The sequence below is a fragment of the Acomys minous genome (genome assembly GCF_964271855.1).
Source record: "Acomys minous genome assembly, chromosome: 3".
Lineage (NCBI taxonomy): Eukaryota > Metazoa > Chordata > Mammalia > Rodentia > Muridae > Acomys > Acomys minous.
In genome coordinates, this window is record NC_140485.1 from 68,399,098 (window position 1) to 68,426,686 (window position 27,589).

The 27,589-nt window shown below is 54.9% G+C and overlaps 1 protein-coding gene across 1 annotated transcript in view; it reads left to right on the plus strand.

Annotated features, from left to right (window-relative positions):
• The window catches only part of PREX1 (phosphatidylinositol-3,4,5-trisphosphate dependent Rac exchange factor 1), a 165,093-nt gene that overhangs the window by 128,158 nt on the left and 9,346 nt on the right, over nt 1–27,589 (plus strand). Inside the window, exons 16-32 of the mRNA XM_084775034.1 lie at nt 167–309; nt 1,437–1,529; nt 2,067–2,215; nt 4,047–4,132; nt 6,445–6,581; nt 6,957–7,062; nt 8,897–9,084; nt 9,364–9,525; nt 10,094–10,304; nt 10,719–10,995; nt 13,020–13,226; nt 14,295–14,383; nt 16,143–16,225; nt 16,335–16,425; nt 25,135–25,263; nt 26,214–26,255; nt 27,100–27,320. Coding sequence (XP_084631160.1) covers nt 167–309; nt 1,437–1,529; nt 2,067–2,215; nt 4,047–4,132; nt 6,445–6,581; nt 6,957–7,062; nt 8,897–9,084; nt 9,364–9,525; nt 10,094–10,304; nt 10,719–10,995; nt 13,020–13,226; nt 14,295–14,383; nt 16,143–16,225; nt 16,335–16,425; nt 25,135–25,263; nt 26,214–26,255; nt 27,100–27,320 — 2,414 coding nt within the window. The remainder of the gene's footprint in view (nt 1–166; nt 310–1,436; nt 1,530–2,066; nt 2,216–4,046; nt 4,133–6,444; nt 6,582–6,956; nt 7,063–8,896; nt 9,085–9,363; nt 9,526–10,093; nt 10,305–10,718; nt 10,996–13,019; nt 13,227–14,294; nt 14,384–16,142; nt 16,226–16,334; nt 16,426–25,134; nt 25,264–26,213; nt 26,256–27,099; nt 27,321–27,589) is intronic.

Consider the following 27,589-nt stretch of genomic DNA (forward strand, 5'->3'; position numbering starts at 1 on the left):
GTGGCGTTCACACATGTTAGCACTGGCACACAATTCTGCTTCCTGGCTACACTCTCTCAGCCAGGCCACACTTGTCCAGGGGCTGCTTCTAGCCTGTGGCCATGGGTTGGCAAAGGCAGCCGAGCCACTGTCATCCGACCATGTGCTGCCTCTCCGTGGCTTACAGTTCTTGAGAAGAGTGAATTCAAAGATGAGTCACAGTACTTCCGCTTCCACGCTGATGAAGAGATGGAGGGGACCAGCAGCAAGAACAAACAGCTTCGCAACGACTTCAAGCTGGTGGAGAACATTCTAGCAAAGCGGCTGCTGGTAAGAGCACATTAAGGGCTGCTTCTTCCCTGACTCTCCTGTGGCCTCTGAGTGGGCAGCTTCAGACAGTGGCCAGAGCAGGGAGGGCATGCAGCTCTGAGCGGGAGTCTCACAGAAGCCAGGCCACAGTGCCAGCCAGGACTCCATTCCCCATGATGCAGTGGGGTTGCAGGAGCCCCTGCCCCACACCCATAGCTTAGCAGTGCTTTGCCAGTCACTTCTTCAGTACTGTAGGTCTCAGGAATCTTTGTCCTACCCACATTCAGGAGACTTGGATGTCAGGAATGTTGGCATCCTAGCCCACGTAGCCCGACTTAGGCCGGGCGGATGGTGAGTTAGCTGGAGGAAGTCTGCCCATAGCCACTCCAGTCTCCATATGGCACTTCTGGGGACAGAGGTTCCCTCTGGTGTCCCTAAAGCCCTCCAGTATACCTCACCACAAGTGGACAAAATAGTCTGTCCTGAGTGACTCTTCCTGCCTCTCCAGCTTCGTCTCCTGGGCGGTGCTTTTGTCAGTCTACCTGAGCCACCCCGATCACTTTCACCTTGGGGCCATCACTTGGGGCCTTCTCACATGCTGAGCCTGTTGCCTGGAGTGATGTCCCCGTCACACTGTAGACTGTCTCTTTCACACACAGACAGCAGTACAAGTGGGGCTGCTCGGTAGTGTTCCCAGTACCCGTGGAGTGCCTACTGGCTGAGTGTGGGTATACATGTTCCAAACCCCAATCCTGGCCGACCTAGTCTAGAGAAAGTGTCCCTTCCAGTTCCCTTTTACCCCGGTTTCCTGGTGTTTCTCACTAAGACCCTGTTCCTTCCGTCAAAGGGTTACTACACATTGGCTGTGAGGGCCATCAGAGAGACTGTCTCTGGGCTGTGGCGATGGGAGATGGGCTGTGAAAAGCAAGCAGATAGGTGCTCAGCACCGGCCTTGGGGAGGAGAGAGCAACGCGTCCACACTTGACATAATTATGTTTTTGACCTACTATGTGTCTCACTACACTCTGATTTCACTCAGTTCTTGTGGTGGACAGTGCAGCCCTCAAACTACTTATAGGTTCCTAGTACTTGGGGAGCAGGTGGTGTTGCTCCCCTCTGTCTTCCCTAAGTGCATCTCCCACTTGCAGATCCCACCGCAGGAAGATGACTATGGCTTCGATCTTGAGGAGAAGAACAAGGCCGTGGTGGTGAAGTCTGTGCAGAGGGGCTCGCTGGCAGAGGTGAGACCCACAGATGGGCCAGTGCCCAGCTGGGCGTGTCTCCAAGTCTTTTGTGGTGGGCCCCCTCCCCCTGGGGGAATGAGGCGGCCTTCCTGGCATGTTTCACCAGCGCCACCTGCTGGGCTTCTGGGGATGTGCAGGGAAAACAGGAAGAAAAAAACAAAACAAAACAAAACAAAACAAAAAAACGGTTTCTTACTGTCTGTCTCCTAAGCCCCAGTTTATGGCATCTTGTGGCCTACTGGGATGCAAGGAGGAGGCTTGAATTCTATTGATTTTTTTTCTACATTCTTGTTCACATTCTTGTGGTCACAAAGTCGCCACCCCATTGACCTTTGTGCTCTCACAAAGGCTGGCGCTGGCCATTTCTTCTCAAGGGTATGGCCACCCATCCTTGCCTCCTCGGGACTTTCCTTTACAGCTCAGAGCCGGGAGACCTGGGTTCACCTATCTCTCAGCCTCCTGATGCTTCTAGAACATTCCAACTTCCTCAGTGAAGACGGAGGAAGCCAGTGACACATGTGCTTGTCCCTCCAGATGGCTGGCCTGCAGGTGGGGAGGAAGATCTACTCCATCAACGAGGACCTGGTCTTCCTGCGGCCCTTCTCTGAGGTGGAGACTATCCTTAACCAGTCCTTTTGCTCCCGACGCCCACTGCGCCTCCTGGTGGCCACCAAGGCTAAAGAGTGAGTAATGTGACCGTAAGGCCAACTCAGCAAATCACCCTTTGTTAGACTAATAGGGTGTCCCAAGTGCTTACTGTGCAGGGTTGCAAGTGATGTCTCTGGCTTGGGGACCCAGTCCCCACAGTTCCCACCTTCCATAGATTCAGATGAAGTCGGGGAGCGAACAGGGGACAGGCGTACATCGGACAGGCGTGAGGTGTGTGCTGAGCTGGTGGTGGTGGTCAGTCAGGTGGGAGTGGATATGGGGTTGGAGAAGGAAGTCAGAGTGCGCAGAGAATCGGTGGCCAGAGCGACACCACTGGGGATAGAGCGATGACAGGCTTAAGGGGTTTCTGAAGGGCTCTAAAGGATGCAAAGACCCCAGGATACATTGTTTAAGGCATGTGGGAGCAACAGAGGCAGTGAGGAGTTGGAGCAGGTGGGAGAGAGGCGAAGGACCCGTGTGGGGATGGCTGCTTCCCTGGGGCCGCAGGTGGCAGCTTGCAGGGTCAGGGTGGGCCAGGCCTCGGTGTAGGTGCAGTGGGCAATCCTTCTATTTTAAGATTAAGTGTTTGGGGCTGGAGAGATGGCTCAGAGGTTAAGAGTGCACTGTCTGCTCTTCCCAAGGTCCTGAATTCAATTCCCAGCAACCACATGGTGGCTCACAACCATCTATAATGAGATCTGGTGCCCTCTTCTGGCATGCAGGTGTACATGCAGATAGAGTACTTAAATACATAAAATGAATAAATCTTAAAAAAGAAAAAAGATTAAGTATTTGGTGCCATTAGTCTCTGTTAACTTGAGGCAAATGTTGGCTGCAAGCTGTAGAGAGTTTTCAGTGGTTCTCAACCCTGTGGGTCATGACCCTTTTGAGGGGGTCAAATGACCCTTTCACTGGGGTCACCTAAGACCATTGGAAAACACAGATATTTGCATTATGATGCATAACAGTAGCAAAAGTACAGTTATGAAGTAGCAACAAAAATAATTTTATGGTCGCAGGTCACCACAGCATGAACTGTATTAAAGGGTCGCAGCTTCAGGAAGGTCAAGAACCACCGGTTTAGACTCTATTTCTTTTTCTTTTGTTTGTTTGTTTGTTTTGTTTTGATTTTGTTTTCTGTGACAGGGTTTCTCTGTGTAGCCTTGGCTGTCCTGGACTCACTTTGTAGACCAGGCTGGCCATGAATTTACAGCGATCTGCCTGCCTCTGCCTCCCGAGTGCTGGGATTAAAGGCCTGTGCCACCATGCCTGGCTTTAGACTCTATTTCTATCAGAAGAGGAGATTTAGGGAAAAAGTGACAGGCAAGGTTTGGCTGCTAGGTGCCAGAGACAGAAGTCCCTAGGGCTTAAGACTTTGAGCATAGGCCCTCAGAGTGGTTCTGCCAGCTCAAAATGAATGACACCTGCCACTCCCTCTGCCAGTGCCTGCCCTTGATTCCTGTACCCCTAACCCCGTCCCCCAAGCGGGTACCTCTCTTTGATATCTGCCACCCCCAGCTGGTGAGTCTCCTTAACACTGCCACCCCCCAGCTGGTGACTCTCCTTAACACTGCCACCCCCAGCTGGTGCCTCCCCTCGGGGTCTGCCAACCCCAGCTGGTGCCTCCCCTTGGTGTCTGCCACCCCCAGCTGGTGCTGCCCCTCTCTGCTTTGGTGCCTGGCCTTTGGCTCTTCACCAGGTGCTGTAGGGACCCTGTTGACTGTGATTCTAGGTGCCATCTCTTTCAGAGCTGATTCCCAAGAATTCTTGGAGGCAGGGCAGAGTGGAGGTGGAAAGGGACTCCTGGGGGAGTGGAAGCCACACACTCCCTTTCTCATGGTCTGACCCTGACCCTGTGCCTGCCAGGACCATCAAAATCCCTGACCACCCAGAGGCTCTGTCCTTCCAGATTCGAGGAGCAGCGCCACCGTGTGTCTTTGCTGTGGGCAGAGGTGAGCTGGCTCTGGTGTGCAGAGCCTCTTAGGGTGCCTTGTGTGCACAAGGAGGCACATGCTCAGTGCTAGTGCAGCCCTGCACCTGTTGCTCTAGCCGAGGCCTGCAAAGGGCAGCTGTAAGTGGGAGGGGGAACAACTAGATGTGGGCTGCACTGGGACTGAGACAGGGGTGGGGGTGGGGGTGGGGGTGGGGAAGGCCCAAGTTATCCAGATGGGCTGGATGTCCCCTTGCCAGCAGACATGGAACCCAAAAGCACCAGAACTCTGAATTTGGGGGCCGGCCCTACAAAATCACTTCTGTGCCACTTGGGCTCATGGGCAACCAGTCTGAAGCCTCCATGGTCTATGCTGCTTTTCTAGGGGGTGGGGTGGGATGGGGCAGGGCTGCTGTTTAAGGCCCTGCTCTGTTTGTCTATGCAGCCAAGAACACCCGTGGTATTGGGCTTCCCCACATCCTTCCTGACCTCCCCTTTAACATTTGCACTTTATTATAGAGTTGTACTTACATTTATTTTATTTTTTAAAATTATATTTATTTTTATCTGTGAGTATTTTTGCCTGCATATATGTCCATGTACCTTGCGTGTTTGGGTTATCTGCAGAAGTCGGAGGAGGGCATTGTATATCCTGGAAATGGAGATAGAGACAGTTGTGAGCTGCCTCGTGGGTGCTAGGAGTGGAACTCGGGTTCTCTGGTAACCGCTGAGTCAACACTCCTGCCCTGAAGCTATATCTTTTAATGTCTACCAATTAACAAAACATGCATGTCCATGAAGGCAACTGGAATTGTTCAGTGGGTTGCATTACATATGTCTTTCTGGGGTTTTTTTTTTTTTTTTTTGAGATAGGCTTTCTCTGTGTAGCCTTGGCTGTCCTGGACTCATTTGTAGACCAGGCTGGCCTTGACTTACAGAGATCCACCTGCCTCTGCCTCCCAGAGTGCTGGGATTCCAGGTGTGCGCCAGCTTTTAAAGGGTAGTTCTTAGCGGCAACAGTTTCTTCCCTCTCTGGGTGACACCTGGCATGGTCTATAGGCAGTTTTGGGTTGTCACCGTGAGGGAAGGTGTGCCATAGCATCTAGTGGACAGACATGATGTTGCTGGTACCTGTAAGATACTGTAGGACTGTAGAAAATGCCTGAGTTGGTAGACGTAGAAAGAGAAGTTTGGGCTGGAGGGATGGCTCAGAAGTTAAGGGCACTGATTGCTCCTCCAGAGGTCCTGAGCTCAATTCCAACAACCACATGGTGGCTCACAACCATCTATAATGTGACCAGATGCCCTCTTCTGGCCTGCAGATGTACATGCATGCAGAGTACCATATACATAATAATAAATAAATCTTTTTAAAAAAAAAAAAAGAAAGAGGAAAAGTTCGTTGTGGCTCAGGGTTCTGAAGCCAACGGGCACTGTTGCTTTGGCCTTTGGAGAAAGCTTCATCGCAGAAGCATCCGGCAGAGCGAAGCCACCCAGGCATGCCTGGAAAGAGGGGAAAGAATAAGAGGCTAGGAGCTCAGTCCTTTTCAAAGGCACACTACCAGTGACTGGCATCTCCCTCCCCCAACTTCTCAGTTTCCATGGCCTCTCAGCAACACCAACCCAGGGGTCCAGCCACCGGTATGGCTTGGCTGTGTGTGTGAGACCTTGGCTAGAGCCTTAGGCAGACAGCGGGAATAAGACAGGAGCCAACCGTTTGTCGAGCATTTAGTAAGTGCCAGCCATTTCCCATATCCAAACTTCCAGAGTCTCTCCAGAGTCCTTAGATGCTCACAAGCTTCATGGACAAGGACATTAAAGCCCAGCGAGGTGATGTAGTGCATTTTAGGCCAGAAGGCAGATGTCGTTGGAAGCACCTAAGACTGGGGCTTGCACTGGCCAAGGTCCTCAAGGCCTGCACATCTCTTAGGGTAGAGGCAGCTGGCTTTTTGTTTCTGTTTCTAGACCTGTGAGTTAACCCACAGGAACCCAGGGTCAAGACCCACTGTTTGGGCCTTGTGGTAGAGGTGAGAGAGAGGGACTCAAGTTGGGCAGCTGTATTGTGCCCTGGGTTTTCTGAACCCATGCCCTGATTGGTGTCTTTCTGCCACCTGGCTTTAGTCCATCACTATGAGGCCATGCAGGGTTCTGAGGGGTCTGAGACACCACATTGGGCTAATTGCCTCTGCAGTGGGGACACTGCAGCTGTCAGTGGCAGCTCTCCGGTTGACAGGTGGAAGGAGGGACAATTCTGGATGCAGCCATTAGCAGGCTGAGGCAACCAGAGCCCAGCTCCTCTGCCTGGCTCTGGCTTCAAGTGCTCCTGTCCCCTAGGCTCTGAGGCTGTGGCTGCTGGGCTCTGTGCTGGCCAATGCATCCTGAAAGTCAATGGCAACAGCGTGGCGAATGATGGTGCCCTCGAAGTCCTCGAGCACTTCCAGGCTTTCCGCAACCGCCGGGAGGAGGCCCTGGTGAGCACTTGGGAGGGTAGGCGCCACCATCTTGGAGGCCTCTTAGGAACTCTGAGCTGAGCAGGAACCCTCCCCCCCCCCCCAGCCTAGGTTTTCTTGCTGAGCTGGGTGGGAAAAGGCCCCTTTACAAATGGGAATGTTGTGACTGCAGTGTGTACTATAGACTGTGTGCAACAAGCTCCCATGCTCCCATCTGGAGCCCATGCTCCATGCTGAGGAGTGAGTGTGGCCAGTGGTCCCTCGGGTTCCAGAGAGACGTTTCGGAGGTCTCTTCAGAGGTGGCCTCATGGATGGGACTTAGAGCACCGCCTGTGTTGGCCCATCCTTCCTTTATGGGCACTGTGAAGCTAGATTTTTGATAGCGGCTCTTTGCAGGGTCTGTACCGGTGGGTCTACCACAGCCATGAGGATGCCCAGCAGGCACGGGCCAGCCAGGGTGCCCCTGATGATGACCTCCAGGAAGATGACCAGCCTGACTCAGGTAAGGGACAGGGAATGTGAGGCGCATCAGTGTGAGGCTCCCATGATGGCTGGCCCTCTGTGTCGCCACGTCTCCATCCCAGGTGGTTGTCAGGACTGTCCACCTCCTTGGTACTGTAACTTCCATCTTGGCAATGCAGAACTCTTGTCTTCAGTTGCTCACCTTGGAGGCCTCGCAGCCCAGAAATGAGTCTCACTGGACTGTGTTTCTTTCTGGGGAGTCCACTGACTTGCCTCCGCTTCTAGAAGCTTCCCACACTCCTCAGTTCCTGGTTCTCTTGCTGGCTGATAGCCCAGAGCAGTTGGCCCAAGTCTTCCCAGCTCACCGTCTTTGTGACCTGGTCTCCATCTGCCCACAAAGGACTCTTACGATTCTGTTCCTGTTTACTTTTCATTGACTCATCGAGTTAGTTGTGTGATAGCGGCCCACATTCTCCCTGGCCGACAGTGTGACAGACTCGTGGGTTATGGCATCAGAAGAGTGTGTCTTCTGTGGGTCACTGTTCTATCACAACATGCCACGGTCCCCTCTGGGACCTTTGGTCCCTTATCAGTCGGCTCACTTCCTCTGCTCGCTGTTGACAGGCATCACAAACTTGCTGTGGCCCAGATTGAAGATGATTCTTCCCCAGAGCCTACCCCTGGTCTCTCTCTATCCTTCCAGATTCTCAGGCCTCTTTTTAGTCTTTCCTCACTCCCTATTCCTGCAACACCTGTCCACTCACCCACTCACTCACTCACCCACTCACTCACTCACTCACTCACTCACTCACTCACCCACTCACTCACCCACTCACTCCCTCCCTCCTTCTTTTCCTCCCACATCCACGGTCTGACTGGTCCCCATCATCTTTATTGATACCAGTTCAGTTTGCAACTGAATTTTGTTTTGTTTTGTTTTTCCAGGCAGGGTCTCTCTGTGTAGCCTTGGCTGTCCTGGACTTGCTTTGTAGACCAGGCTAGCCTTGAACTCACAGTGATCTGGCTGCCTCTGCCTCCTGAGTGTTGGGATTAAAAGCATGTGCCACCATGCCTGGCCCTCAACTGGATTTTTTTAAAAGCAGGATCATTGCAGCAACTTTTTCACTGTCCTTCTCCTGGTTGATTCCCCACCCCAGGCCACACACACTTCTCTGAGGAAATGAGAACAGAGCCTTCTGGTGGCCCTCTCAGGGAGGAGAAGAAATTACAACCACAGCCTTCAAAGCCGGGGTTCTGGGCCAGCCTGGCGGCCAGGATCACCTCTCTCCCCTTTCCTACTTGCCCTCTGTTTGCCATCTACCCCAGCTTCTCACTGTGTCACTGCCTGGGCCACTGCCCTCCCTTCACTCAGCTGTCTGCTCAGCTGTCCCCTCTTCAGAGGTCACCCCGAGTGCCCTAAATACACAAGTCCTTCCCGGACCTGGATCACAGAAGAACGTTTGGGCTCAGCAAACTGAAATCTGAGTAGGGCCAAGCAAGCTTCAGGGCTGGCACAGTCCAGTGCCCCTCACTTCTCAGCCTTGCAGCTGCCTCTTTACAAGGTGGCCCTGGCCACAGTGGATCTACTTGAGAAAGAGACTGTCTCCTCCCATCTGTGGATCCAGTGGGGGTTCAGACTGGTGGTTTCCGGCTGTCTGTGAAACTGAAGGGGACAGGGTGGGGGTCAACCTCCACTAGGAGTGTAGCACTAGGGTCAGCTCCAGGAGGGGCTCCTCTGTAGGTGGGACCGTGTGTCAGCAAGCGAGTCGAGCTGTGTGTGTGTTCCCGCCGTGGCCTGCTCAGGGGTACTGGCGGCAACCTTGTGCCTAGGGCACAGTGCTGTTCTCAGTGTGGTTTGCCCCTCTGGCTTCCAGCCCTGCCCCTACTGTCCCTGGGTCCCCAGCTGAGCCTGCATGAGGACAGCGCTGTGGTCAGCCTGACGCTGGACAATGTGCATTTGGAGCACGGCGTGGTTTACGAGTATACGAGCACGGCGGGAGCCAAATGCCATGTGCTGGAGAAGATCGTGGAGCCGAGAGGCTGCTTCCGCCTGGCTGCCAAGGTATCACCCTGCTCCTGAGTCCCATGCTAGCCATCCCTACCCTACCCTATGCCGTGCCCAGCCCCACCCCCAGCCCTGCTCTGGCAGGCCCTGGCAGGCTCCTATCTGCCTCAAGGTCAGATTCCTTTGCCCCGGAGTCCTTACCTCAGTAGTCATCAGCTATGGGACTGGGGAAGATGGGTGTGTGGCACAGCCCCAATCTCTTAGGGTGTCTACAGGAAAGGACTCAATGTCCCCATGGTACACAGGCATGCTCAGTGGCTGTCCTTCCTCCCACAGATCCTTGAGGCCTTTGCTGCGGATGACAGCATCTTCGTGCAGAACTGTGGGCGGCTCATGGCCATGAGTAGCGCCATCATCACCATGTCCCACTATGAGTTCCATAACATCTGCGACACCAAGCTGGAGAGCATCAGTCAGAGGATTGCTTGCTACCAGGAGGTACTTGGTGCCTACGCTCTGCTTACGGCTTCTCAGCTGAGTTCCATCTGAGTGAGACTAAACCTCATGGGCTCAGTTGCTGGCCTGGCCACACACAGGTGGACTTGAGGCCCAGTCGTATCTAGGTGCTTAAGCAGCCCAGCTTCGTTCTGAGGCTGGACCTTCACCTAGGGTGACCAGATGGCCTTGTGGCTCCAGCTGTAGCATCTGCTGTGAAGATGGGCTCCCAGGGTGCTGCAGGCTCTGCGAGTGCCCCTTGCCTTTCCCTGCCCCACGCACTTTAGAATGAGGAGGCGACTATGCCTGAACCCTGTAACTGAGGACCAGGAGATACGGTTTTTAAGATGCTACGGCAGCTAAAATAGAGAAAAGAGTACACGTCAGTGCTCAGTGTCCCGGGTTCTGCTAGGCTGTCCCGCTGAGAGGCACTCAGAGGACCTGCTCCATTCGCAGCTATTACTGTTTTCTCCGATTTGGGAATGTCGGGGCTAGGCTAGGACAGAGTGGCTCCAGGGGTATTCAAGGACCCGCTGATGCCACCTCACACTCCCTTGTCCCCACCTCTCAGTTTGCAGTCCAGCTGAAGAGCAGGGTCAGCCCCCCCTTCAAGCAGGCACCCCTGGAGCCCCACCCGCTGTGTGGCCTGGACTTCTGCCCCACCAACTGTCACATCAACCTCATGGAAGTGTCCTACCCCAAGACCACCCCTTCGGTGGGCAGGTCCTTCAGCATCCGCTTCGGACGCAAACCCTCCCTCATCGGCCTTGACCCAGAACAAGGTACCTACGTGTTTCTATTAGAAATTGTATTAGAGCTCACCTTACAGAAAAATGTCCAAGGCCACCCACCTCCAGGGCGGGGTTAGTGGCCAATTAGTCATCAGGGATGCAGGCTCCTATCTTTCTGTATATTACCATCTTTAGTTTGAGCCTTTCACCTTCATGATGTCTCTCATGTATAATATGGCTGCCAGAGTACCTGCCGTCATGTCTGCACTCTAGGTAGGAGAAAAGACCTCAGCAGTTCAAATGTATTGTCAACAAAGGCAGCTCTCTTCTTGTGTGACCTAGTGCTCTAAGGGTGTCAAAAGGTCAAAGTTGCTGTTTGTACCCCTCTGTCCAGAGGTGTAGGCAGGGTCCCCTATGTCTAAGTCTGGGCCTGTTTCTGAGTAAGCTCCCCTACCTTTGCTGCAGGCCACCTGAACCCCATGGCCTACACCCAGCACTGTATCACCACTATGGCTGCCCCATCCTGGAAGTGCTCATCCGCTGGAGACGGCGACTCCCAAGGCCAGGGTCTCAATGACAGCAGCTTTGGGTCAGCCAGTGGTGCCCCCAGCCAGCAAGACCGGGGCCTGAGCTTCCTGCTCAAACAGGAAGACCGTGAGATACAGGACGCGTACCTGCAGCTCTTCACTAAGCTAGACGTGGCCCTCAAGGAGATGAAGCAGTATGTCACCCAGATCAATAGGTGAGGCCTGGTCCCGGGGTCCTCTCTGGAGTCTGGACGTTACTGTTCACTGTGGCCATCCCGAGCGCCACAGGTCCTGTGCAGCCTCCCCGGGCTCTCCCCACCAGGTGCCTCGAGCATCTGTGACCACAGAAAGTGCCTTCTTCCCTAAGGAGAGCCAGCTGTAAGGAAGGGAGAGGGGCAGCCAGTGTCCTCATGAGGTTAAAGCCTGTGACACTGCAGCAAAGTGGGCTGCTGAAAAGGTGTCCCTGTTAACTACAGGACACTGTGGTGTATGAGCAGCCGCCAGCTCTGGGCAGGGGTAGCTCCCAGTCACTGCTCAGCCTCAGGAGCGGGGACAGAAGTCGGTTAAACATCACCTTAAGTTGCTTTTGGCTAAAGTCAGGGACAAGCAGTTCTGTATAGCATGTAACAAGTATGTGGCCAGGCTGTGGATGCAGGGGAGAAAGGAGGAGCAGGAAGAAGAAGAGGAGCAGGTAGAGGAAGGGAGTGGAGGAGGGGCAGTGGGAAGGGGTGGGGGCAGGAGGAGCAGCAGCAGGAAGGGGAGGAAGTAGAAGAGGGGGAGGGGGAGAAACATGTTCAGTGTCTGCATCAATGTAGGGACCTGCTTTCTTTTTCTTTTTTAAAAATGTATTTATCTTTATTTTGTATGCATTGGTGTCTTGCTTGCATATTTATCTGTGTGAGGGTGTTGGATCCCCTGGATCTGGAGCTTCAGACAGTTGTGAGTTGCCATGTAGGTGATGGGAATTGAACTCAGGACCTCTGGAAGAGCCGCCAATGAGTGCTCTTAACCGCTGAGCCATCTCTCTAGGCCCCCAGGACCTGCTTTGTATTTGCTACTTGGAAGGAACACTTTGGAACCAATCAGGGCCATTTGCGCGTGGCCTGGTACCAGATAATGCTAAGGGGAATTAATTTTGCTTGGTGTAGTATTATCCAGTTGACAGCCCAGACTGTCTCCAGACAGTGGGCACATTCATTTAAAATTCTTGCAGACTTAATGGCCTGCCACTCACAGGGACTAGGCGATACCCTGTGTCTTTTATATATTTCATCTTCACAGCATCCTGCTGTTTGGATTCTGATATTAGCCCCTTCCCAGAGGAGGAAACAGAGCCTCAGAAGGCAATAACATGACTCTAACCTAGGAAATGTCAGTGTGAGAGGGCCAGTAGGGCCCCAACTAACTGCACAGCCTGTGCTTTCTTGCTTGCTTCCCCCCCCCCCCCCCCGAGATAAGGTTTCTCTATATAGCCTTGGCTGTTTTGGACTCGCTTTATGTAGTCCAGGCTGGCCTTGAACTCACAGAGATCCACCTGTCTCTGTCTCCCAAGTGCTGGGATTAAAGGCGTGCGCCCACTGCCCGGCCTGTTTTACTTTTAAAATGAAGTGTTATTGTGGAAATACTTGTCAATGGTGTGCTGCAGTTAGTAGCAGTTGGTGGCTGTGACTCAGGTGCTCCAGCCTGCGGACTCTGGGTTCTTGTTTACTTTTACTTATTTTGTTCTTTTGAGACAAAGTCTCATGTAGCTGAGGCTGGCCTTGAACTCTTGATGCTATACTCCAGCCTCCAGAATGCTAGGACTACTACAGGTGTGAGCTTCCATTCCTAGTCTAAGGCAGTGGTTCTCAACTTCCCTAATGCTGCAACCCTTTAATACAGTTCCTCATGTTGTGGTGACCCCCAACCGTAAAGTTAATAAACATCTGATATACAACCCCTGTGAAAGGTATTTTGATGTGCAAAGGGGTCGTGACCCACAGGTTGAGGACCACTAGTCTAAGGGTTTATCCTCTGAGCTATACTACATTCGCAGCCTTTGAGGTGTTTATAGCTGAGTCCGGCAGGAGGTAGCATTTGGGGTCAGTGGAGTTGCTGGTAGAACTTCAAGGGAGGGAGAACGCTGTTGGGTAGCTTCCTTTGTCTCTGTGGAGTCAGCCAGGTCTTTGCTGAGCCCCGTGTGGTGGTGCCTTGCCGGCCTGTGTCCTCACCTTCAAAGCCTTCCCCCTTGCTCTGGCAGGCTCCTCTCTACCATCACAGAGCCCACTTCGGGGGGACCCTGTGACCCACCCTTGGTGGAGGAGACCTCAGCTTCCCCACCGGTCAGCGAGGAGAGCGAAGTAGACAGGACCGACCATGGCGGCATCAAGAAGGTGTGCTTCAAGGTGTCAGAGGACGAGCAGGAAGACTCGGGCCACGACACCATGAGCTATCGCGACTCCTACAGGTGTGTGCGACCCAAAGGAGGCCACCAGACCTGTGGGAAAGTCAAGACTGGGACATTTCCCAAGATGCAGGGGGTGGAGTCAGTCTATGGGGCTAACTGTGTGTTTAGAGGTGGGAGGTGCATGGTCAGGGGGGATCTGAGGCTCTCAGAGAACACTCCGGAATGCCTGCTTGGCTCCCTTTCCCTGAGCTCTGAGCCTGGCACATGGACTGTACTCACTCTGCGTTACTTCATACACAGGCTGGAAGAGAGTCTGGGTTCTGTGGCCTGTGGGCGCTTCTGTAGATCCATGGAATCAGACATTTTCTTGTTTTCCTGCCTCTGGGGTTAGATTTACGCTGACAGTACCAGCAGGGTATTAATCAGTGACCAGACAAAACCAGGGCTTCCTGTGCTGTGACGGGTGACCCTCATTACCACAGAGAAGTGTGGGGTACCCAGTGGAAAAACCACACAGTGTCTGACTCTTGGGGTCCGTATCTATCTTGCCCTGCAGTGTGTGGGCAAAGGCTGAAGCCACAGGATTGAGGGGTTGATGTTGCCAGTCCGCCTCATGTCAGCACCCTCCCTTGTTCCCCAGATCTGCCTGGTCCCCATGGCCACTTTAAACGGTGTCTCTATGGCAGCATTTTGTGGTTGCTTTGGCACTCTGTGTCCTTGGGGCACCATCTCAGACTCCCCCCACCTCTCGGTTTTCATTTTATGTGTGATTTTCCTTTGTCAAAAAGCTGTTGGAGCAGTGTTTGCAAGGTGGCCTCTTGTTCCTTCATCCTGCTCAGTTCTTTTTGGTCAAGTATGGTGTGGGCAGGTGTGTGGGCTCGCGAGAGCCGTGAGGTGCTCAGAAACCTGGGTGACACTAAGACACCTCAGTGAAGAAAGCCCCATCTATGTTTCTGAGCTGGGACCTGAACGAGTTTCTGACCCTACATGGGACACCAGCCAAGCTGTGCTGGCCTTACGCTGCTAGCCGGGCATCTGTCCCAGGCTAGGTGTTTTGTCTCCATCACAGGTTGTGGGTCCTAGGAGCTGGGATGAGGGTGACTCAGGGTGTTTCTTGTCCTCTTGCAGTGAGTGTAACAGCAATCGTGACTCCGTCCTGTCATACACCAGCGTGAGAAGCAACAGTTCCTACCTGGGCAGTGATGAGATGGGCTCAGGTGAGCACGCTCATGAGAGCGTGGCCTTGGACGAAGAGGCTTTGCTGGCAAGGATGTGAGGGAGAGGTTATAGTGGAGACCCAGGGGGGCTGTTCTGTATTTTATCACACTCCACAGTGTCATGGAATGGGACAAGTTTCCCAGAAATTATTTACTGTATACCTAACAGCAGCCAGGTCCCAGTGATGCAGCCGCCAGTGAAATGAAGAGTCAGGGACATGGAACAAGTGAACACACGTGTGTGCACACGCGCGCACGCGCGCGCGCACACACACACACACACACACACACACGAACTGCCGTGTATGCTGGGTGCCTGGGGGAGACCTGATCTCATTCAAGCCATGCAAGCTGATAGAATTCCCTAAAAAATAAGCACCATTCTGGCTGAAATCCAAACAGCACAGAAAGTTCAAAGAACTGTGTGGAGGTCTATCTTCTCCTCCTGTGCCCATCCGTGGCCTTTGCTCCTTGGGGGGGCCACTAGTGAGTGGGTCCCTGAAGGTGAGCAGGTGATAGGTGAATAGACCAACATTAGCCTTGCCTTATGAGCTAGGTGGTACTATAATGCTGGGAGCTTTGAGCCAAAGCCAGGCACTTGCTGATCTTTTTTTTTTAAGTCTATTTGCTGACTGAACACAACAATAACAGCAACAAACAAAAAACAAAAATAGTAACAAAACACTGAGTGTTGTGGGTGTAGCTTAGTGGTGGAACACTTGCCCAGCATGTGCAGGTTGCTACTTCCATCCCCAGCCCTAGAACAACCCCCCCCCCAAAAAAAAAAGAAGGAAAATTTCATTTTGTGACCACACAGTACATTACTGAAACCTCCCTCGAGGGTTTGAGAACCTGTCCCCCACGAGCTCTCAGCTTCCTGGGTCTCAGGCTGCCGCATCTGATCTCACTTTCCTGTGTGTCCATTAAAGTCATCACATGAAAATGTCCTCTTAGTTCTGCATCAGTTTACTAGGAGGAGGAGGAGGGGAGCGGAGGCCAGGGCAGGTCTTACACCTTGCGTGGCATGTGAGCTGTGTGGTAGACGGGAAGGCTGTCCTGTGAGCACCGCGGAGCGGGCTCCTGTGAGGGAAGCTGGGTTGAAGGTGGCGTTGGTAGCTCGTGCCTGTAATCCTAGCACTCAGGAAGGCTGAGGTAGAAGGGTTGCTGGAAATTTGAGGCTAGCCTGGCCTACACACTGAGTGAAGGGGCCAGGCGGGGTGTACAGAGTGAGACCATCTTGAAAAATCAAGAAAGGGGGCCAGTGAGATGTCTCAGTGGGTGAATGTATGTGCTGTCCAATCTGACAACCCATGTTTGGTTTCTTGGACCCATGTGATGAGAGGAGAAAACTGACTCCCACAAGTTGTCCTCTGACCTCCACAGGAGCTCCACAGCCACCCCCTGCAACATAAATAGATGTAATTTTTGAAGTAATTTTTGAAAAAGGAAGAAAATCCGGGGAAGGCAGGACTGGCTGTGTGATGGGTGGGGGAGCTGCATCCGTCCCTCTCTGTGGCTTTCAGAATAGATGCCGTCACCTGCCGCCAATCCGCACGGCTTCAGTGCCCATGACCTGAGTTGCAGTTGATAAAACTGAGGCTCACAGGGGTGAAGGGCACTGTCCAGACCCTTGGCTAGGGCCTAGACATGTCAAATCCACAGCCCCCCAAGTGTCTGTGCTCTGTAGCCATGGTAACTCATCAGGACAGGTCGAGGTGGGGCGGCACACCTGATGCCTGTGCTTCCTTCTTTGTGCCAGGGGACGAGCTGCCTTGTGACATGCGCATCCCATCTGACAAGCAGGACAAGCTTCATGGCTGTCTGGAGCATCTTTTTAACCAGGTAGACTCTTTGCCCACTGTGCCTCGGATCACCCTCAGCACCCTGGGGTAGGGCGGCACGCCGTGGGTGGCAGACCCCTACTGTGTTCACAGGAGCTTCTTGTCCCTAGGTGGACTCAATCCATGCTCTGCTCAAGGGGCCTGTGATGAACAGGGCATTTGAAGAGACCAGGCATTTCCCCATGGAGCACAGCTGGCAAGGTGAGGGGACTTCGATGGACATGGCTGTCTGCTGGGCTCTGTCCCTCATCTGTGTGACAGCTTTGGGGGGTGGGGATCTTCATCCTGCCAGTTCCAACCTGTGGGCCAGAGCCGGGCCACTCCTGTGTTTGTTCAGATGTAGCTGGATTTTTTTTTTTTCCCCTCAGCCTGTGGGGTGAGGGGTTAGGGGTGGGGCGTGGCCTCAGTCCTCCTGCTGTCCTCACTGAGCTTTGTTCACAGAATCCTCCCACATCACAATGTTAATCATTTTCATTTGTGGTCCGTTTTATTGTTGATGTAACTTAAAAACTAAACAAAACTCTCCCTATTAGAAATTTAGTTTCACAAGTAGCATTTTAAGCTCCATATAGTTGAAAAACACATATAACTTTTCACTAGTCAGTGATAAACCAAAGCCACAAATATGGCGGAAACAACCCCCAAAATGTTCCCCGCACACAGTTGTTCCTGGTGCCTGCTCAGAGCTTCCTAGAGAGGGAGAGAAGGACTGAGGATGAGGAGGGGGAAAGGTGAGCATCCCAAGCCCTCCCACTCACACACTCAGGCCATGTAGCTGTTTCTCTCGCTCTCCATTCACCCTGCATCCACTCACCTACCCTCCATCTGCACACATCTCCCGACTCACCACCCACCCCTCCATCCATCCGTCATCACCCCCTTCTATCCACTTGCTTACCCAACATTCCCTCACATCCACCTACCAGCCTACCCTCCCTCCCTCATCATCCATGCTCCACCCATCTGCCTACCGACACATCCACCTGTCTACCTGTACACAGTCACCTACCACCCACCCACCCATCCATCTATCCACCCACCCATCCATCTATCCACCCACCCATCCATCTATCCACCCACCCATCCATCTATCCACCCACCCATCCATCTATACACATTACCTATTCTGTCAACCCACCGTCCTCTACCCTCCACCTATGCACTTGTATCTTCCCTTCACCACCTACCTACATCCTCCTACCTATTCATTCTCCACCACCCACATCCACCACCCACATCCACCACCCACATCCACCATCCACATCCACCACTCACATCCACCATCCACCATCCACATCCACCACCCACATCCACCATCTACCACCCACATCCACCATCCACCACCCACATCCACCATCCACATCCACCATCCACATCCACCACCCACATCCACCACTCACATCCACCATCTACCACCCACATCCACCATCCACATCCACCATCCACCACCCACATCCACCATCCACCACCCACATCCACCACCACATCCACCATCCACCACCTACATCCACCATCCACCACCCACATCCACCATCCACATCCATCACCCACATCCACCACTCACATCCACCATCTACCACCCACATCCACCATCCACATCCACCACCCACCACCCACATCCACCATCCACATCCACCATCCACCACCCACATCCACCATCCACCACCCCACATCCACCATCCACCACCCACATCCACCATCCACACCACCATCCACATCCACCATCCCACCCCACATCCCCACCCACCACTCCACATCCACCATCCACCACCCACACCACCACACATCCACCACCCACCACCCACATCCACCATCCACCATCCACATCCACCACCCACATCCACCATCCACCATCCACATCCACCATCCACCATCCACATCCACCATCCCCACATCACCATCCAACATCCACCATCCACCACCCACATCCACCATCCATCCACCATCCACCACCCACATCCACCATCCACATCCACCATCCACCACCCACATCCACCATCCCATCCACCATCCACCAACCACATCCACCATCCACCATCCACCACCCACATCCACCATCCACCACCCACCATCCACATCCACCATCCACCACCCACATCCACCACCCACATCCACCATCCACCACCCACATCCACCATCCACCACCCACATCCACCATCCACATCCACCATCCACCACCCACATCCACCACCCACATCCACCATCCACCACCACATCCACCATCCACCACCCACATCCACCACCCACATCCACCACCCACATCCACCATCCACCACCCACATCCACCATCCACCACACCACATCCACCATCCACATCCACCATCCACATCCACCATCCACCACCCACATCCACCATCCACCACCCACATCCACCATCCACCACCCACATCCACCACCCACATCCACCATCCACCACCCACATCCACCATCCACCCCCACATCCACCATCCACCATCCACATCCACCATCCACATCCACCATCCACCACCCACATCCACCATCCACCACCCACATCCACCATCCACATCCACCATCCACCACCCACATCCACCATCCACATCACCATCTCCACCATCCACATCCACCATCCACCACCCACATCCACCATCCACCACCCACCATCCACATCCACCATCCACCACCCACATCCACCACCCACCACCCACATCCACCATCCACCATCCACATCCACCATCCACCACCCACATCCACCACCCACCACCCACATCCACCATCCACCATCCACATCCACCACCCACAATCCACCATCCCACCACCCACATCCACCACCCACATCCACCACCCACATCCACCATCCACCACCCACATCCACCATCCACATCCACCATCCACCACCCACATCCACCACCCACATCCACCATCCACCACCCACCATCCACCACCCACATCCACCATCCACCACCCACATCCACCACCCACATCCACCACCCACATCCACCACCCACATCCACCATCCACCACCCACCATCCACCATCCACATCCACCATCCACCACCCACATCCACCATCCACCCACCCACCATCCACATCCACCATCCACCACCCACATCCACCACCCACATCCACCATCCACCATCCACATCCACCATCCACCACCCACATCCACCACCCACCACCCACATCCACCATCCACACCCACCACCCACATCCACCATCCACATCCACCATCCACATCCACCATCCACCATCCACATCCACCATCCACCACCCACATCCACCATCCACATCCACCATCCACATCCTACATCCACCATCCACATCCACCATCCACCACCCACATCACCATCCACCACCCACCATCCACATCCACCATCCACATCCACCCATCCACCATCCACATCCACCATCCACCACCCACATCCACCACCCACATCCACCACCCACATCCACCATCCACATCCACATCCACCATCCACATCCACCATCCACCACCCACATCCACCATCCACCACCCACCATCCACATCCACCATCCACATCCACCATCCACCATCCACATCCACCATCCCACCACCCACATCCACCACCCACATCCACCACCATCCACATCCACCATCCACCCATCCACCACCCACATCCACCATCCACATCCACCATCCACCATCCACCATCCACCACCCACATCCACCATCCACCACCCACCATTCACATCCACCATCCACCACCCACATCCACCACCCACATCCACCATCCACCACCCACATCCACCATCCACCCACCCACATCCACCATCCACATCCACCATCCACCACCCACATCCACCACCCACATCCACCATCCACCACCCACATCCACCATCCACCACCACCCCCCACCATCCACCACCCACATCCCCCACCCACATCCACCATCCACCACCCACATCCACCATCCACCACCCACATCCACCATCCACATCCACCATCCACATCCACCATCCACCACCCACATCCACCATCCACCACCCACATCCACCATCCACCACCCACATCCACCACCCACATCCACCACCCACATCCACCATCCACCACCCACATCCACCATCCACCACCCACATCCACCATCCACCATCCACATCCACCATCCACCACCCACATCCACCATCCACCACCCACATCCACCATCCACCACCCACATCCACCATCCACATCCACCATCCACCACCCACATCCACCATCCACATCCACCATCCACCATCCACCATCCACCATCCACCACCCACATCCACCATCCACCACCCACCATCCACATCCACCATCCACCACCCACATCCACCACCCACCATCCACCATCCACCATCCACCATCCACATCCACCATCCACCACCCACATCCACCATCCACCACCCACATCCACCAGCCACCATCCACATCCACCACCCACATCCACCATCCACCCACCCACCATCCACCATCCACATCCACCACCCACATCCACCATCCACCACCCACATCCACCATCCACATCCACCATCCACCACCCACCATCCACCACCCACATCCACCATCCACCATCCCACCATCCACCACCCACATCCACCATCCACCACCCACATCCACCACCCACATCCACCACCCACATCCACCACCCACATCCACCATCCACCACCCACCATCCACCATCCACATCCACCATCCACCACCCACATCCACCATCCACCACCCACCATCCACATCCACCATCCACCACCCACATCCACCACCCACATCCACCACCCACATCCACCACCCACATCCACCATCCACCACCCACATCCACCACCTACCATCCACATCCACCATCCACCACCCACATCCACCATCCACCACCCACATCCACCATCCACCACCCACCACCCACCACCCACATCCACCATCCACATCCACCATCCACATCCACCATCCACCATCCACATCCACCACCCACATCCACCACCCACATCCACCACCCACATCCACCATCCACATCCACCATCCACATCCACATCCACCATCCACATCCACCATCCACCACCCACATCCACCATCCACCACCCACCATCCACATCCACCATCCACCACCCACATCCACCATCCACATCCACCATCCACCACCCACATCCACCATCCACCACCCACCATCCACATCCACCATCCACCACCCACATCCACCACCCACATCCACCACCCACATCCACCACCCACCATCCACCATCCACCACCCACATCCACCACCCACCACCCACATCCACCATCCACCACCCACCACCCACATCCACCATCCACCATCCACCATCCACATCCACCACCCACCATCCACATCCACCATCCACCACCCACATCCACCACCCACATCCACCACCCACATCCACCATCCACATCCACCATCCACATCCACATCCACCATCCACATCCACCATCCACCACCCACATCCACCACCCACATCCACCACCCACATCCACCATCCACCACCCACATCCACCATCCACCACCCACATCCACCATCCACATCCACCATCCACCATCCACCATCCACCACCCACACTCCACCATCCACACCCACATCCACCATCCACCACCCACATCCACCATCCACCACCCACATCCACCATCCACCATCCACATCCACCATCCACCACCCACATCCACCACCCACATCCACCACCCACATCCACCATCCACCACCCACATCCACCATCCACCACCCACATCCACCATCCACATCCACCATCCACATCCACCATCCACCACCCACATCCACCATCCACCACCCACATCCACCATCCACCACCCACATCCACCACCCACATCCACCACCCACATCCACCATCCACCACCCACATCCACCATCCACCACCCACATCCACCATCCACCATCCACATCCACCATCCACCACCCACATCCACCATCCACCACCCACATCCACCATCCACCACCCACATCCACCATCCACATCCACCATCCACCACCCACATCCACCATCCACATCCACCATCCACCATCCACATCCACCATCCACCACCCACATCCACCATCCACCACCCACCATCCACATCCACCATCCACCACCCACATCCACCACCCACCACCCACATCCACCCATCCACCACCCACATCCACCATCCACCACCCACATCCACATCCACCACCCACATCCACCATCCACCATCCACATCCACCACCCACATCCACCATCCACCACCCACATCCACCATCCACATCCACCACCCACCATCCACCATCCACCACCCACATCCACCATCCACATCCACCATCCACCACCCACATCCACCACCCACATCCACCATCCACCACCCACCATCCACCACCCACATCCACCATCCACCACCCACATCCACCACCCACATCCACCACCCACATCCACCACCCACATCCACCATCCACCACCCACCATCCACCATCCACATCCACCATCCACCACCCACATCCACCATCCACCACCCACCATCCACATCCACCACCCACCACCCACATCCACCATCCACCACCCACCACCCACCACCCACATCCACCATCCACATCCACCATCCACATCCACCACCCACATCCACCATCCACCACCCACATCCACCATCTACCATCCACATCCACCATCCACCACCCACATCCACCACCCACCACCCACATCCACCATCCACCACCCACCACCCACCACCCACATCCACCATCCACATCCACCATCCACATCCACCATCCACCATCCACATCCACCACCCACATCCACCACCCACATCCACCACCCACATCCACCATCCACATCCACCATCCACATCCACCATCCACATCCACCATCCACCACCCACATCCACCATCCACCACCCACCATCCACATCCACCATCCACCATCCACATCCACCATCCACCACCCACATCCACCATCCACCACCCACCATCCACATCCACCATCCACCACCCACATCCACCACCCACATCCACCACCCACATCCACCACCCACATCCACCATCCACCACCCACATCCACCACCCACCACCCACATCCACCATCCACCACCCACCACCCACATCCACCATCCACATCCACCATCCACATCCACCATCCACCATCCACATCCACCATCCACCACCCACATCCACCACCCACATCCACCACCCACATCCACCATCCACATCCACCATCCACATCCACATCCACCATCCACATCCACCATCCACCATCCACATCCACCATCCACCACCCACATCCACCACCCACATCCACCATCCACCATCCACATCCACCATCCACCACCCACATCCACCATCCACCACCCACCATCCACATCCACCACCCACCACCCACATCCACCATCCACCACCCACCACCCACCACCCACATCCACCATCCACATCCACCATCCACATCCACCACCCACATCCACCATCCACCACCCACATCCACCATCTACCATCCACATCCACCATCCACCACCCACATCCACCACCCACCACCCACATCCACCATCCACCACCCACCACCCACCACCCACATCCACCATCCACATCCACCATCCACATCCACCATCCACCATCCACATCCACCACCCACATCCACCACCCACATCCACCACCCACATCCACCATCCACATCCACCATCCACATCCACATCCACCATCCACATCCACCATCCACCACCCACATCCACCATCCCACCACCCACCATCCACATCCACCATCCACCATCCACATCCACCATCCACCACCCACATCCACCATCCACCACCCACCATCCACATCCACCATCCACCACCCACATCCACCACCCACATCCACCACCCACATCACACCCACATCCACCATCCACCACCCACATCCACCACCCACCACCCACATCCACCATCCACCACCCACCACCCACATCCACCATCCACATCCCACCATCCACATCCACCATCCACATCCACCATCCACCACCCACATCCACCACCCACATCCACCACCCACATCCACCATCCACATCCACCATCCACATCCACATCCACCATCCACATCCACCATCCACCATCCACATCCACCATCCACCACCCACATCCACCACCCACATCCACCATCCACCATCCACATCCACCATCCACCACCCACATCCACCACCCACATCCACCATCCACCATCCACCATCCACCATCCACCCACCCATGTTCACCATCTACCCACAAACCCACATTTGCTTCTCCATCCACCCATCTGCCTGCTCATCAAGAAAGGTACCAGTAACTGGTTCCAGCTCATTCCAGGCCTGCTCTGGACACTGATCTTGAGATGAGTCAGTGCTTTCCTGACCTCTGGGGTTACCATTGTGTATAGGAGACAGGATTCAGATAGGCAGCCATCTTCCCCTGGGTGAGAAGTGACAAAGAATCAGGGGACTCTTGGACTGTCTCAGGAGCACCTCTCCAGTGATGCGCTCCTGAAGGCAGAGGGGGCAGAGAGGGAACAACCATAGGGTCTCAGAAACCTGAACTTGTAAATGGATAGGGTGGACTGCCTGCCTGACCTTTGACTGGTCCTGCCCAGGGCAGATGCACAGTCTGGTAGCCTCACTGCCTGCCTGCCTGACCTTGGGTAGGTCTCTCCCTGCTCCAAGCCTGTGTTTCTGCTTTTATGTAGGGAAAGGCTGCTGGGCTACCACTCATCTGCTGGCTCGGTTGGTGGTGGCTATGAGGGTAATATCTGAGGAGCCTGTGGCAACAGCTTCTGGCTCTAGGAGAGCCGGGCACGATTGATTAGTAATGTCTGTGCTGGGTTGGCTACAGCTGTGGGGAGACTGAATAACGGTGTCTGTTGTGTGTGCGCTGCTATGATGCCCTGGTCCTGTCAGGTTCCTTGATGTAGGGTAGTGAGCTTTGTTACCTGGTGACAGGACACAGGTATCTGTGCCACCATTCTCCGTCCCTCTCCTGACCGCACACCCTCTTGCCACTTTGCTGCCCCAGAGTTCAAGCAGAAAGAAGAATGCACGGTCCGTGGACGGAACTTGATCCAGATCAGCATCCAGGAGGACCCCTGGAACCTGCCCAGCTCCATCAGGACCCTGGTGGACAACATCCAGAGATATGTGGAAGGTCAGTCGGTCGGTTGGTCTGGTGTCACAAATGTTGGTGGCCTTTGGTTCAGAGTATAGATTGTGGTGTTGTCTGGAATGGGCCATCTATGTAGCCCTGTCCTCAAGTCTAGGGAGGGACAGAGCAGCAGAGCCATTTCCTAGTCAGTGTCCGGACCTGGTGAGGCCCCGGGCTGTCTGTGTGGCTGGAGGAGCCTAGGACATGGGCCATTCCTACTGAGGGTTCTTGCTGTCAGGAGGCTGGCCTCATTCCTTCTCAGCTTCTAAACCTGGATTCCATCTGGGCCCTTGTCCTCGAGGTCACAGACTGGAGCTCACTGGTCTGAGCTGTCAACAGTATGGGAATGTCCTGACACCTTAGTGGCCAGCTGCCCTGTGGCCACCCACCTTTGAGTGGGGACAGACAGTAGGTGCTTATACTTGTGTCTGCCCCACATAGCTCATTTACCTAGTTGAGTTTTCGGGTACCTTAGTCAGGGACTCTGGGCTAGAGGGGCCCCGGCCAGGGCCAGGAGCACAAGGAAGGAATTACAGAGACACTGCCATCTCAGGCCAGGCTACCCTGGTTCCAGGTGACAAGCTATGTGCCTGACTACCAGTGACCACCTGGTTAAGGGTCAGGGTTTACGTGCTCTGAGATAGGCGTGGACACGGCAGGCAGCTGTCACATTCCTGCCCGTCTCAGGATGAGATTTTTCTCTCTCAAGCTTGAGATTTCCAGGGTTTGAACGTACTCTGCCTCGTCAGTTCCATGCCAGTTCCTCTGGTGGCATGGTCCACGCCACCCACAGGGACTCTGAAACTTACCCAGCATGCATTGTTGCTCCTGAGCACAGCAGAAGCACCACCACATCTGTGAAGGGCCCGAGCCCACGTGCTGCAGGCACTGTTGTGCTGCTGCCTCTGCCAGCCCTGCTCAGCATCCTCTTCCTCTCTCCTTCCTCTTTCCAGATGGAAAGAACCAGCTGCTCCTGGCTCTACTGAAATGCACAGGTGAGAACAGGGCTCTGAAGAGGCCACTGCAAGTCACAGCAGGTGCTGTGACCACAGGCTGAGGAAATGTCCTGCTGGTCAATGGCGTCTCACTGGGGCCCTCAGCATCTGCCCTGGGAAGGCAGCCTTTGCTCCTAGCCTCACCAGGAACTGCTTGAACCTCACTGCTTCCTCTGGGGCCAGGCGGGGGCCTAGTCGCAGGAGCCCTATTCAGTGCTACATACTAGGCCTGGTGGGTGTTGGCAGGGATACTGGCAGAAGATGGAGGGTGAGGAAGATAGACCCTGAGTTAGTAGAGCCTAGCCCTGGAGGAGTGGAGGGTACAGCTGCAGGAGGCCTCATGAATGTGTGTGTGCATGCGCATGTGTGCGCTTGCATGTCCATGTCCCAGATGTGCCTTCTCTCATCCAGGTGACCAGGTCCTTCATCCATCTGTCATGCCAGTTGGGGGCAAGACGAGGGAGAAGAGGCAGAGGAGAACATTCTTAGGACTGACTGGTCTTGAATATGCAGTTTAGTGCTGCTAGTGTTCATGTGGCCGAGGCTGAGAGGTCCTCTGCCTCATGTCAGGAGAGATGGAGCAGGGTTTGGACATGGCCTTGGGAAGGACCACACATTTGCTTTTTCAGGAAGCAGACACTTAGCTAGTGGGATAGATTTGGGGTGGATCTGTCTGCTTTGGAAGAATTTATTTTTGTGGAACTGGCTTTTGGCAACTGAATTGTCTATTCAGAATTCCCCATGGGTCCCCCTGTGTGTGTGCTGGGTCCTGGGTGTGGGTGTTGAGGGTGGAGATGCTGTTGGCAGAGCACCACCCACCCAGAGACTCCTGCACATCCCACAGACACAGAGCTGCAGCTACGCCGGGATGCGATCTTCTGTCAGGCCCTGGTGGCCGCTGTGTGCACCTTCTCAGAGCAGCTGATGGCTGCCCTCGACTACCGCTACAACAACAATGGTGAATATGACGAGAGCAGCCGAGATGCCAGCCGCAAGTGGCTGGAGCAGGTGGCGGCCACGGGCGTCCTGCTGCACTGTCAGTCTCTGCTGGCACCAGCCACTGTGGTAAGTGGCCAGGGTAGGTGGCATCAGGGGAGGGACACTGTTATGGGCACTCTCTGCTCCTGTTCACCCAGGGGTTCATATGGTAGTGCTTTGCTGAGCATTTACTGTTATAGGTGGGAATTTGTGGATGAACAGTAGTCCCTATGCCTATGCGCCGTGTGTCCTGGGGAAGGGAGACAGACACACAGAAAAGGACTAGCCCAGAGCACAGTCCCATTGTTCTGAGCCACAAGCAGGCGTCTTGTGACAGTCTGAGTTGTGGCAGCTGA